Source organism: Abramis brama, assembly GCF_963993115.1.
Source record: "Abramis brama genome assembly, chromosome: 19".
NCBI lineage: Eukaryota > Metazoa > Chordata > Actinopteri > Cypriniformes > Leuciscidae > Abramis > Abramis brama.
In genome coordinates this window covers 27,317,116-27,331,927 of record NC_139981.1, presented here as the reverse complement: position 1 = coordinate 27,331,927, position 14,812 = coordinate 27,317,116, and the positions used below count along the sequence as shown (strand labels likewise).

General features: G+C 37.4%; 1 protein-coding gene across 1 annotated transcript in view; it reads right to left on the bottom strand.

Annotated features, from left to right (window-relative positions):
• Positions 1-14,812, bottom strand: part of LOC311069532 (CUB and sushi domain-containing protein 1) — a 684,283-nt gene that overhangs the window by 73,639 nt on the left and 595,832 nt on the right. Inside the window, exons 38-41 of the mRNA XM_084092746.1 lie at positions 13,175-13,293; positions 12,987-13,056; positions 12,755-12,871; positions 3,696-3,905 (exon numbers count right to left, since the gene is read on the bottom strand). Of these exons, the coding sequence (XP_083948872.1) occupies positions 3,696-3,905; positions 12,755-12,871; positions 12,987-13,056; positions 13,175-13,293 (516 nt within the window). The remainder of the gene's footprint in view (positions 1-3,695; positions 3,906-12,754; positions 12,872-12,986; positions 13,057-13,174; positions 13,294-14,812) is intronic.

Genomic DNA, 14,812 nt, shown 5'->3' with positions numbered 1-14,812 from the left:
TTAATCATACCCCTGGTAAATATGATCAAAAAAGGCTGTAAAAAATAAATCTGCATTGTTTATCCTTTTGATCTTTCATTCAAAAAATTGGCAAAAATCTAACCTTTCATTGAAGTAAAAGAATTGAAAGTGGGGGGGAAATCACATTATGAAATAAATGTTTTTCTCCAAAACACATTGGCCACAATTATTCATACCCCTAGAATTTTTTATGAATAAAATATATCTGAAGTATATTCCCATTAATATTTACCTTTTTTAGCACACCTGGGTGACTAGGAACATGAAATTGTCCAGCTATGACTTCTTGTTTCACAGGAGTTTAAATATTAGGAAGCACAAAGGCCAAATTCCCTGAATCATCCATCACAATGAATAAAACCAAAGGATATAGTTCTGATGTGCAGCAAAAGATTGTTGAGCATCACAAAATAGAAAGTGGCTGTAAGAAAATAGCTAAAGAATTGAAAATCCCCATTTTGACCATCAAGGCAATAATTAAGAAGTTATAATCAACTAAAGATGTTACGAATCTGCCAGGAAGAGGACGTGTGTCTATATTGTCTTAATGGACAGTGAGGATGAAAGTTTGAGTGGCCAAAGACTCTTCAATAATCACAGATGGAGAATTGCAGAGATTAGTTGAGTTTTGGGGTCAGAAAGCCTGATCAAACAACCCCTACATCCCCACATGTTGTGGAAGGTTTTCAAGAAAAATGCTCCAGCTTCTTCAGTTGTCAGACAAGACTAGAACTTCAAGCGGCACAGGGTTCTGTGGTCAGATGAAACTAAAAAAAGAGCTTTTTGGCTGCAAACACGCTAGATGGGTTTGGTGCACACAAGGATAAAAAGTACCCCATGTGTACAATTTAATATACCATTTGATCTTTAATGTTGTGGGCCTGTTTTTCTGCTGGAGGTCCTGGACATCTTATTCAGATACATGACATCGTGGATTCTATCAAATATCAACAGATAAAAAATCAAAACCTGACGCCTTCTGCTGGAAATATTATAATGGGCTGTGGTTGGATCTTCCATCAGGACAACGGTCCAAAACAAACATCAAAATCAACACAAAAATGTGTTAGGGAGCACAAAATGAAGCTTCTGCCATGACCGTCCCAGTTCCCTGACCTGATGAGTGGAGTGAACTGAAGAGGAGAAGCGCCAACATGGATCTGGAAATCTGAAGGATCTGGAGAGATTCTGTATGGAGGAATGGTCTCTGATCTCTTGTCAGGTGTTCTCCAAACTCATCAGGCATTATAGAAGAAGACTCAGAGCAGTTATCTTGGCAAAAGGAGATTGCAAAAAGGTATTTAATAAAAGGGTATGAATAATTGGGGCCAACGTGTTTTGGAGAAAAACATTTATTTTATAATGTGATTTCCCCCCCACTTTCAATTATTTTACTTAAATGAAAGGTTAGGATTTTGCCAATTTTTTGAATGAAAGATCAAAAGGATAAACGATGCAGATTTATTTTTTACAGCCATTTTTGATCATATTTACCAGGGGTATGATTAATTCTGAGCACGACTGTATGTATATTTTACTTGGAATTGTTTGTTATGTTTACATTAATGATTCTTCAAGTAAATATCAAAGTTATAAAATGAAGTAACACCTGCTTAACTTCCTGATACTAGTGTTCACATCATGCACTGAGGTATTAATAAAAATGCGGTAGAATTTTTCACTGTTTTATAAGTTGTTTTTTTACTGTTTTGTTGTTGCTTTTGTCGTTAGGTTTAGTTCATTTTCTAAAACGTGTTCATTTTCTACTCAAACTGACCCATTCATACTCAAAAACTATCCATTAAATGTTACCGTTATTGTGTACAAAGTCTCTGTGTTCAGTTGGGTACCTCATTACCTATATTGTGTAAATATGTTGTCTTATAGATTAATAAGTAGAAATTACTCAAAATCTGGTGACACTTTATTTTGATGGTCCAGTTTAGACATTCTGCTAACTATTAGTAACTTTTCAACTACATGTCAACTAGCAGTCATTAAAGTATTCATAGTCGACAATTTACTTATAGTTACTAGAATGTCTAAAAGTGGACCATCAAAATAAATTAACCCAAACTGACCAAGTTAAATTGACTTATTCGCTTTGTTAATTTTACATAACTTAGTTAAGTAGATTTTACTTAATTCCATACATGTAAAATTTAAAATCTAAGTAAATTGTACTTATCGTTCTTTCTGCATATGCATTTGTAGGAGTTTCCTTTTCAGACGCAAAATTTATGCGAGAAGAGTTTTTAAATGAATCATGCGAGGTGATTTACTAAGGTTTGTACTCATCAATTTACTGGTATTTGCGCCATTATTTACCACCCTAAAAAAAAGCATGGGTATTTTGATGGTCCCTTTAGAACATTCTGATGACTACAAATAACGTTTCAACTATATGTCAACTAACTCATCATTAGAGTATTTGTAGGCTGTCTGCTTAATATCTGCAAACTCTTTATTGTGATGCTCCCCCAAATGACATTCTACTGACTATAAATAATTCTAATGAGAGTTAGTAGACATGTAGGTGCAACGTTACTTATATAGTCAACAGACTGTGTTGAAGGGACCATCAAAATAAAGTGAAATCAAAGCATGTCTTAAACCAGACGTTAATTTGCACTGCTCTTGGTAGATTGACTTTGTCATTATGGAAATGATCCGGCTGCGTCTGTGTTCTTTAATTTGCACGTCATCAGTAGATGCATCAATAGATGACAATTTGCACTAGCCCGCTAATTTGCCCTGTTTAGTAAATCTGGTCCATTATTTAGAGATATAGAGTGACAACTGATATGCATATTTTGCTCAATTTGGGCCTCTGAAAATTGAGGAGTTTTTTTCCTCCTCAAGTATGAGCTCCATATTCTTTATCATCATATTATGTGGCCCATAAAAACCTGATGTATCAAATATCGTACAAAACATAAAACATATATGCAATCTTTTATGCTAATTTAAATGTCAAGGGTTAAGATAGTGCTAATTTGATAAGTGCCAAAATTATAAAATTACTAAAATATTTTTGGATTTAATAAATTTCAAATTGGGAAACATTCATTAACGAGACTAAAATAATGTTTATTTATGACAAACATACAAGCAACATACGTGCTGCTAATCTGAGTATCGTCACCAGTTCAGTGAAGAAGCAGAAAGCTTGTCAAACTAGCATACGTGCATCTCCAGACAGCATTTCAAGTGCAGTGCTTATGATCAACAGCTTTATAATCATATTATTTCATTCTGCATTATTGTTTGTGTATCAAAACATGGCATCAGTATTCCCCTCCGTCTGGCAGCACAGATCAAGGCTAAGCCTGGCTCTTTTCAACTCAGTCTAGAGTGGATAAGAAACAGAGAGAGACGAACTGTTTGACCTAAAAGTGAGGAGACCAGACAATGGTGAGTTATTTATATCGAGTGGAATCCAAGTGCACATCCAAATGCACCATCTTATTGATTTTGAAATGCTTTCAAGACCCCAGCTGTCATAATGGAGTGTCCTCCCAGCGATCTCAAAGGAACAGAATCTTTAGATATTTCCAATGATCCTGGTAAAAGGCCGTCACTCCCACATGAAGGGCCAATACAAAATCAAGGACGGCCAATGTCTACAAGAGAAGAGAGTGCAGTATGCAAATTGAAGATGGAGTGTCACCCACCTTGATAAGTGAGTTTGAAGCCCTGTCTGTTTTCAGAGTGGTCGCTGTAGAAGTGGATGACAGTTTCGTGCGTGCTACTCAGCAGAGGGGGCGGCTGTTGGCTTCCACTGAACTGTCCAATCAGAGAGCTACTGTGGTGCGGCCCATTGCGAACCTCTAAAAAATCATGGTTATCTTCAGAGGTGAAGTTGAGAAATTGGATGTGTACCCCTGTGGAGTGAGAGGTCACATGTTAGACTTTCACAGCATCAAACAGGCTGTGCGTTTTGTGCATAATTTACATAAGGAATGTCTTTAAAGTGACAGGCCATTTTTTAACCATTGACTCTGACAGGCCTGTACAGACCTGCTGTTTCTGCTGCTCTGAGACACTGTTAATTGGTGAACCGTTTTTCCCTCATGTTCATGTGTGCAAAAAAAAAAAAAAAAAAAAAAAACGGATTTATGTTTGCTCAGTAATTGGCTCCATGTGAACTGTGATATTGCTGGAAAACAGGAAGGAAACTAATATATTACTAACAAACTGATCTTGATTCAACAGAAGACATTGCACTTGTCAGAATCTATGTGGCCATCATCTATAAAAAAAACTTAAAACTTATTATTATTTTAAAAAATAAATAATTCAAATTAAAGACATGTATTGTTGCATTTTATGTTTATTTTTTCAAAATGCGAACCAATTGTCTGATAGCACAAGTGAATCATTTAAGTATTAAAGGGTTAGCACCCCAAAAATGAAAATTGTGTCATTATTTACTCACCCTCATGCCATTCCAAATTTTTAAGACTTTTGTTTATCTTTGAAACAAAAATGAATATATTTTGAGCCGGTCAAATGCGTTTTCGACTTCCTCTGGAAGTGGTAAAAAGCAGACAAATTTACGTAAGACCCGTTTACACTGGTATTTAGCGTCATCCACTTGTGATACGAACGACCAAAATGCATCTTAAAGGATTAGTTCACTTTCAAATGAAAATTAGCCCATGATTTACTCAGCCTCAAGCCATCCTAGGTGTATATGGCTTTCTTCTTTATATTCTTTATATAAAAAAATATCCTGGCTTTTCCAAGTTTTATAATGGCAGTGGATTGCAACCAACAGATTGAAGCTCAAAAACGTGCATCCATCTGTCATAAACGAACTTCACGCGGCTCCGAGGGGTTAATAACAGCCTTCTGAAGCAAAATGATGAGTTTGTATAAGTTAATATATATATTTAAAACTTTATAAAGTAAAATAACTAGCTTCCGGCCAAATGAACATACGGATTCCACCTACGTCTAAAGCGCAACTTATGCACTACGCTACTTCTGACGTTACAAGTTGCGTAAGTTGCCAATTAGGGGCAAGTAGACTTCATATGGCCGTTTGGCCAGAAGCTAGAATTTTACTTTGTAACATGTTAAATATGAATATTTTTCTAACACAAACTCATCGTTTTGCTTCAGAAGTCCTTTATTAACCCCTCGGAGCCACGTGAATTTTGTTTATGACAGATGGATGCACGTTTTTGAGCTTCAATCTGTCGGTTGCAATCCACTGCCATTATAAAACTTGGAAGAGCCAGGGTATTTTTTTAAATTTAACTCCAATTGTATTCGTCTGAAAGAAGAAAGTCATATACACCTAGAATGGCTTGAGGGTGAGAAAATCATGGGCTAATTTTCATTTGAAAGTGAACTAATCCTTTAACACCAGGTGTAACACCAGAGCTGCATATTTCAGGTTCTGTTGCTGTTACTGAAATTCATTGTGTAGCTCCAAGCCGCCAGAAAATAGCACAGTTAATACACCAGTGTGAAATTTTACAATTACGCACCATTAACTTCACCGCATCTTCAACAATTATTCAGTCTTTGTCTCCAACTAGATGATTTGAACTTAATATTTGCAACATAAAAGAAGATGGTTAGATAATACGACAACAAAAGTATCAAACAAGTCAGCCATTTTCACTGAAAGCATGTGTCGCTCCGAGACGCCTGGGGCAGCTCTTTTAAAGATTAGCTTTATTGTCATTCTGATGCGGTGCTATCCCCTAACTGCACTTAACTCTACCTATTCAGACCTAAAAGCTATAATCAGCACCCACAAAGCCATCTGTGTGTCTTATTCAAATGATTGTAGCCTGTTAACAGTGAAAGCTAATGCATTTTTGCTACACAGCACAAACATGATGGTTCTTGCTCTTTTTTGTGCAGTGGCTGCTTGATAAGGCAGAAAATTGCTTTTGAATATCTCAATGTTACATTGTTTTCTTCCAAGTTAGAGGGGGTCGGAGAATAAATAGTTGTGCTCCAGGATAAGTGTGAATGGCTTTTTTCTTTTTTCTTTTTTAAATGACATGCAATTGCCTTGTTAACAGCTGGAATGGTTTCTTTGTTCTCAACTCATTTGAACTGTGAGGCGGGAGAGAGCAAATGGGCTACGACTAAATGACTTGTGTCGACTGCCAAAGTCTCAAACAACATCTTAAAATTTCAGATAAATGAAACCAAATAACACTCTTGTGTCAAGTGTCAGAGCATCAGATAGAAAGGAAGTATTACTTTGTGTCTGTCGGTATTCAGCAAGATGCTATCTGCTTTTTGGGTAAATAATACCAGATGCGTGAGTCTACTCATGCAATTAGTCTGCTTCGTCAATCGGTGTCATTAATGAAACACGAGTGAATTTCTATGTGAAACGTTCAGCAAATCACTCTTGCACAATTGTCACATTCAATTCAATGCTTTTGTTCCATCAGTGAGACCCGCAGACTAAACAAACTCATGAACACTGTCAAATAAATTGTGTGGGGTCAAACAAGAGCTAGCTTTACTCAAATATTGACATTTTAACTATTATTTCCTGAAAAAAACAAAGACGATGTAAGACTAAAATACTATGTAGGCTCTATTAAATGTTTTTTTTTTTTTTTTAAACAGTTCTTTAAAATAAAAAAGCAATTAGCCAAAATCAGATTTTCTTGATGGAGGAAAAATTTGTTGATTTTGCAGCCCTCATGCTACTGAAAAACGTAACGTCAACATGATCTTCTGTCCCCTACATAGGATAAGATTTTGAAGAATGGATGGATGGATTAAAGGCAGGGTAGGTGATTTGTTCAAGGAACATGTTTTGTTATGCTGGTTGAAAGCCTTTTCTGCCTTCTCCTGATAGCAATTACTAAGCTAAGTGGTCTAAATGTATATATATATATCTTGTCTGTGGAAGGCGTAGGACCATTAAATGTTGGTCCAATCATTGCATTGCTCAAACATGAATTGGGGCTCAGGTCAGGAAGCAGACAGACTGGCTAAACCGACCGTCTGCTAGCTGTCTCACATCACCAAGGTCAGATAAATCCCATCACATAGAGACTCTTTCACCTAAATATCATCATATATAGACTGTGTCTGTTCCCCGAATTAGGACATACAAAAAACTTCCAAACCCATCTAAGGGTAAAATTTGAATTGATGTTCAACAAATAAAAAACAGATATAATACAAATGAGCAAATGATAAAGCTTGGGTTGCTGAATATTCGATCCCTTACTTCAAAAGCACTTATAGTTAATGATATTATTACAGACTATAATCTAGATGTGCTTTGTTTGACAGAAACCTGGCTAAAACCAAACGATGACATGACTTTAAATGAGTCCACCCCCCAAGATTACGGTTATAAACATTAACCTTGCCTGAAATGCAAAGGGGGAGGTGTTGCTGTAATTTATAGTAATATTTTCAAAATTACTAAGAAGTCTAGTTTCAAATATAATTCTTTTGAAGTGTTGGTGCTTAATGTAACAATATATAGTGTAAATGATAAATCAGGTTTGAGATTTGTGCTGGCTACTGTATACAGGCCACCAGGGCACCATACAGACTTTATCAAAGAATTTGCTGACTTTCTATCAGAGTTAGTACTGGCTGCAGATAAAGTCCTAATTGTTGGTGATTTTAATATACATGTAGATAACGAAAAAGATGCATTGGGATTGGCATTTAAAGACATTCTGAACTCTATTGGAGTTAGACAACACGTGTCAGGACCTACTCATTGTCGTAATCATACTCTAGATCTAATATTATCACACAGAATCAATGTTGATGCCGTTGAAATTATGCAGCAAAGCGATGACATCTCAGATCATTATCTAGTCTCGTGTAAACTTAATTTAGCCAAGGCTGCAAAGCTGACTCCGTGTTACAAATATGTTAGACCTATCACTTCTGCCACTAAAGATTGCTTTATTAATAATCTTCCTGATCAGTTTCATCATCTCAGCATCCCAGATAGCTTAGAAGAACTCGATATTGCGAAAGATACTTTTAACTCTCTCTTTTCCAGCACTTTAGACACAGTTGCTCCTTTGCGTTTAAAGAAGATTAAAGAAAATAGTCCAACACCGTGGTACAACGAGCACACTCGGGCCCTTAAGAGAGCAGCCAGAAAAATGGAGCGCAACTGGAAGAAAACAAAACTAGATGTATTTCGCATTTCATGGAAGGAGAGCTCGACTGAATACAGAGAGTAGGGATGGGAATTGATAAGAATTTAACGATTCCGATTCCATTATCGATATTGCTTATCGATCCGATTCCTTATCGATTCTTATTGGGTGAGGGAATAAGTACAAATTTGTTTGTATTAACTCGCTTTAATATCTGATCAGAAGACACAGCACAGAGTATACACAAATTATGTGTAGCAACCTCAGAACAAACCTAAAAGTAGGTGAGCTACTTCTCAAAGTAAAGTCCAGGGACCTATAGCCTAGAGCAGTGTTTCTCAACCAGTATGCCATGGCACGCTAGTGTGTGCCTTGAAAGATTATCAAGAAGAGTGCCTTAGGATTAGGAAATTGATAATTTTCACATTCATTGGTCTGGACAAAAAAATAAATGAAACTGCCATTTATGTGCCATAAAAACTAAAAACACAGACTGAAAACAGTTAAGGAAGAGCTTGTGCCTTTTGAAATATTAACAGTGCTCATTTGGATTAGGCTATTGAGTTACTAAAACAATCTTTGTCAAATAATACACGGGTTTTCTTCACATTTTGAACGTTTTTGTTTCCATTTGTTTAATTTCAAGATCTGATGTGACTTATCCATTGTTGTTTTTATAGCTACAAAGCTGGGAGCACTAAATGATATTCAGTCACATTATACACGCTTTTAACATTAAATAAAGCACAAAAATAGTACCTGATATTATCATTGCCACACTTTGAGATTGTTGTTCCAGCACGACGTCGCAGTAAAATAGGATCCGTTTCAAATAGAATCGTTGCGTGTCGCGGCTGGTTAAACTTTGATTAACATGGAAAATTATACTTTTTATTGCGTGTCGCGCCGTCGCATCGCATGTAGTTAGGACACGGCCAGAGCGCTTCTGCCTCTATGCCATGCTCTCTCATAGTGTTTGCTACGTTCTGAACCAAAACAACGCAGCACGTGTGTGACGTCGTGTCACATTTGAACGAGCGGAACCGATAAGCGGAATCGTTAAGCAGGCATGCTAACGGTTCCAAGGAATCGATTCACTGGGCATCGGTTCCCATCCCTAACAGAGAGGCCTTAAAAGCTGCTAGATCTGCTTATTTTTCAACCCTATTAGAAGAAAATAAACAAAACCCTAGGTATTTATTTGAAACAGTGGCTAAACTAACAAAAAAATAAAGCTTCAACCCCAGACGTTTCCAAGCAAGACAGCAGTAATGACTTTATGAACTTCTTCACTTATAAGATTTATAATATCAGGGAGAAAATTATAACTATGCAACCGTCTACTACAGTATCGCATCAGGGAGTGCATTGTAGTCTCCCTAAGGAAAAAAAATTATTCATTCATTGCTATAGGAGAGGCATCTCCTCGATTTAAATCATCTAAATCGACAACATGTATGTTAGACCCTATACCGACTAAGCTACTGAAAGAGATGCTTCCAGAGTTCATAGATCCTCTTCTTAATATCATTCATCTTTGTCATTAGGATATGTACCAAAAACTTTTAAGCTGGCTATAATTAAAGTGCTTGTTAAAAAAAACGCAACTTGATCGTACAGAATTAGTCAATTACAGGCCGATCTCGAATCTACCTTTTCTGTCAAAGATACTAGAAAAGGCAGTATCTTCACAACTATGTTCCTTTGTAGAAAGAAATTATATCTGCAAGGATTTTCAGTCAGGATTTAGACCATACCATAGTACTGAGACAGCTCTCATTACAGTCACAAATGATTTGCTCTTATCATCCGATCGTGGTTGTATCTCTCTATTAGTGCTACTTGCTGCATTTGATACTATCGACCACAACATTCTTTAAAATAGACTCGAAAATTATGTTGGCATTAGTGGAATTGCATTAGCATGGTTTAAATCATACTCATCCAACCGTTATCAGTTTGTAGCAGTAAATGAAGAGATGTCTTATCGATCCCAAGCTCAGTATGGCGTACCACAAGGCTCAGTACTAGGACCTTTGCTGTTTACTCTGTACTTGTAACCTTTGGGAGATATCATTAGGAAGCATGGCATTAGTTTTCACTGTTATGCTGATGTTACTCAGCTCTATATTTCTTCACGCCCAGACGAAACTTACCAATTCACAAAATTAACGGAATGCATAGCTGATCTAAAAAACTGGATGACTAGCAACTTCCTACTACTTAATTCTGAAAAAACAGAGATTCTAATTATTGGATAAAAAACTTCCTCACGTAATAACCTAGAATACTGTCTAACACTTGATGGCTGCTCTGTCAAGTCTTCGTCGTCGGTTAGGAACCTGGGTGTGCTCTTTGATACCAATCTTTCATTTCAAAGTCACGTCTCTAGTATCTGTAAAACCGCATTTTTCCATCTTAAAAATATATCTAAATTACGCCATATGCTCTCATTGACAAATGCAGAACAATTAGTTAATGCGTTCATGACATCAAGGCTAGATTATTGTAATGCTCTTATGGGTGGTTGCCCTGCACGCTTAATAAACTACAGCTGGTCCAAAACACAGCAGATAGAGTTCTAACTAGAACCAGGAAGTATGACCATATTAGCCCGGTTCTATCAACACTGCATTGGCTCCCTACTAAACATCGTATACATTTTTAAATATTGCTGATTACTTACAAAGCACTAAATGGTTTAGCTCCGCAGTACTTGAGCGAGCTCTTAACACATTATAGTCCTTCACGTCTATTGCGATCTCAAAATTCCAGCCAGTTGATAATACCTAGAATTTCTAAATCGACTGCTGGCGGTAGATCCTTTTCCTATTTAGCACCAAATCTTTGGAACAGTCTTCCTAACATTGACCGGGAAGCAGACACACTCTGTCAGTTCAAAGCTAGGCTAAAAAAAATTAATATTCTGAATGTTTAATAATATTCTGAATGTTCTGCTCCAATCTGACTTCTGACCTGTAATGCTGCCTGGATCATAATCATACACTGTTCGCTCGTTGGCCAGAGGAGAACTGGCCCCCGACTGAGCCTGGGTTCTCCCAAGGTATTTTCTCCATTCTGTCAACTGATGGAGTTTTGGTTCCTTGCCACTGTTGCCTTGGCTTTTGGCTTGCTTAGTTGGGGACATTTAATATTCAACAATATTATTGATCTGCCTTACTTAAGGTGGACGATGACGCAATTTTCTTCTAGAAACAAACTTTGTTGTATTATTTTCATGTTATCTCTGTGAAGCTGCTTTGATGCAATTTGTATTGTAAAAAGCGCTATATAAATAAAGGTGACTTGATGACAGTCACAGAGCACCCCAACCAAAACAGCAGCCACCTTTTACAGTTCCTCCTGAACCAAAACATCCAGCTTATGCTGTGTTCATGCCATAACTACTGTAATTTGGAAGAGATGGAGACGTTATACTTGGAGTTTGTGTCTCAAGTTTATGCGTTTCAAATGGCCGAAATGGACTTGCAGCAGTCAGGTGGTACAGGTCAGTGATCTTTAAGTTGTTTATGTGCATTAATTTTTGTTTGCTCTTTGCTGTACATGTGTTTTGAAGGAGGCATGGCTTTGGAGAGAACTCTGAAGGTTTGCTATTGCTAGCCTCTCCGAAAATTACATACCCCACCTTTAAATGCTGTTTTCAATTAATGTTACCTACCTGTAGTGAAACAAGACAAAAGTTGAGCAGGATTTGATTTTGTCCACTGAAATTGTCCGGATCAAGAAATTTTGGCATTATATACAAAAAAGAGAAGTTATGATTTCATCTTGCATCTGAAGTGGAGGTCTTTTTTTTACATTTTAATGAAGAATTGTGACTATTTAATGTTTATAATTTGTTCACAACATGACCAGGAAAGTCCATTCAGAAAATATATATGGCTAATTTCAATTTCATGTAGACTTTTAAGGGGCCGATCACACCTGACGCGTTTTTTGCAGTGAGAGGCGCCTATTTTCAATTGGTTTTCTATGGCAGTGAGCGTTCTGCGCGCTGTTTATGCGCCTGCTGCGCCTCGCATTTTTGAAGTTAAAAAAAAAAAGCAACTCCGAGCGGAAAAAGCGCCCGACGTCATCGCGTTTTTTTTTCCACTGTCCAATCGAATGAATGGAGAGGCGGGCCTTCCATTTAGGTGATGAAAACTACAGTTGCTTGAATGCCCGGAGAGTGCGATGATGGAGGATAAACTTGTGGTGCTCTCGCGGGTTACCAGGAGCTTAACGACTTCACGAACCGTAACTACCACAATGTTAACAGAAAGTAAATAAAGTTAATAAAAGGCAGATTTGACGTTTACTTGACTGACAGGACAGCTGTTTCAGTGGTTGCCTAGCAACATAAAAAACGCAGCACACGGCTCGTTCTGTGTGATGGTAAGTGCTGTGCACCTCGCGTTTTCGAACCTGAAAAACGCGTTAGGTGTGATCGGGGCCTAAGTCAGTAATTTCACTAAATAAGTTAGTTTCCCCTCAATGCTGGTCATAATGTACCGGCACACTGCAGTGTACAAGATGAAGAGGACAAAACTTCTTGAGAGAAACTGTTTTAAGTTGTAATCTCCTGATTCAGTAGCAGCTCTCGGCGCACTCACCGTATCCAATGGGAAGCACGATTTTCCAGGTGCAGTCCAAGTTTCCAGGGTAGTTCCCAGGGAAACCCGGGCTCAGGACCACGTTGCTCATATCGTACAGACTCCCGCCGCACTTCGCTAAAAAACACAAGGAGACATAAAAGAGAATGCCAAAGGTGTTTGAAAATGAAAAACTATGTAACAGTCGTGTGGCTAAGAAAATATGCCATCTGATTAGAATGGAAAGACATACCAATACAGAGTGGAGGGGGGTAATTCCAGCGACGCACGGTTCCTGGCATACACGTTATGTGAGAATGTCCCTGTAAAGTAAGAGGTAACGTGATACACTTTTCTACCACATGATTGCTCTTTTGTACCTGTGTGTAAATGAGGCATACTGTATGTGTGTGTCAGGGATGTGGAAAATCAGCACCATACCTGAAGCACATATCCTGGCTCACAGCTGAATGACACAACCTCATTCACCATGTACCTGTCGCCATTCTTAATGCCATTGGCTGGGATCACGGGTTCTGGGCAGGTTGTCAGTCCCACAGCTAAATGGATCAGAGAAGGCATTGAGATATAGAATCAGCATATTATACCATAACTCTCAAAAACAGATACAGTTATAGTGTCAGGTTTTCCCAATCATCTGAACGCATATGCTCATTGTAGTTTTATGCTGTCCTTTATCCACTCGATTTCAGTGCGTAAATCCAGTACCATAATAGACTGTGCAAGATGTTGCCATGGCAACGGCTGTGGTGTGGTTCATGGGAGCGTGCTTTCTGCATTTCTCTTGTTGAGATATGCCACACGACGGGTGGCTTTGTCACAGTGGTGTGCTTTTTTCTGTATATGTTGGCACTCACGAGTGTTCGTTTGTGATAAAGTTACATTGTAGAAATATGTCTACAATCAAAAGAAGATTGCTTTTGTGATCTTTGATGGTCACTACAACTCAATTATAATAATACATTAATAATAATACATTAAGAAGTCAATTAGTTCTGAATGCAAGATGATGTTTCATGATCATCATGCACCATTTCTCACGTGTTTTACTGTGGGCGAGTGTTATTTTATTATCAATCAGATACTATTATAGTTTTTATTAATATTTTTATATTCACATTTTTTTTAAATAATGTTTATATCGTTTTTTCATCAGTTTTAGTTATTTTAGTACATCAAGTTAAACTAAATAAAAATGAGAAATTTTGCCCTGATAACTAGCTGAAATAAAATATACACCTTTTAATATTTTATTTTAAGGAACAAAACTTTTTATTTTTAGGGTTTTAGTTAAATACAATGACCCTGCTGTGGGGTGTCTCAGAGGATGTACTATGAAACTGGGCAGGGAAAGAGCTTATGTTCTGAGAGCTGAGCCACAGATGACAGCTCAAAGCTGATAGCGATGTAGCAAATTGGTACGGTTTGCCAAGGCCCTCTCTTTCTCACTCCATTTCATCTTTATTCATAGCCCTCCAGTACATCAGAGTCAACATGATTCTTAAATTTTCAACAAAGCTAATGTTGCAGCATATATTAATCTGAGTGGTGTGGCCCTCTGAAATGAAAAGGCAAAGTCCCACTCAGTGTCACCATTATGTTCAGTTTGTTTAGTTAACATGGACTTTTAGTTTACATTCAGTAGTTTCTATCTCCCTTTGTTCATTTTCCCACCACTCCTTGGTCGTCATGGTTTCTGTCATTATGAATGCATATGTATCAGCTGTATATCACTAATTAGCTCATTTGTATTCACACTACTTAAGTTTCTTGTTCACTGTCATTCAGTGTCCGGTCACGTTTATACCTATGTGTGTGTATTTCTGCTACCTGTTTGGATTATAAGTAAACTTTGTGTTGGAACCTTAACCTTCTGTGTGTCCGTCTGCCTGCCTGCACACACATGTAACACTCAGCATTGGAGTTTTTTTTAGTTCAGTTCCATTCAGTAAATAAATTCTGTTCCCGTTCCATTTGGTGTTTCTGGGTTGAAGGCATAAGGAACAGCATTTACCTAACTCTAACAAGAAAATCATAATATTTTATATAGCTACACTG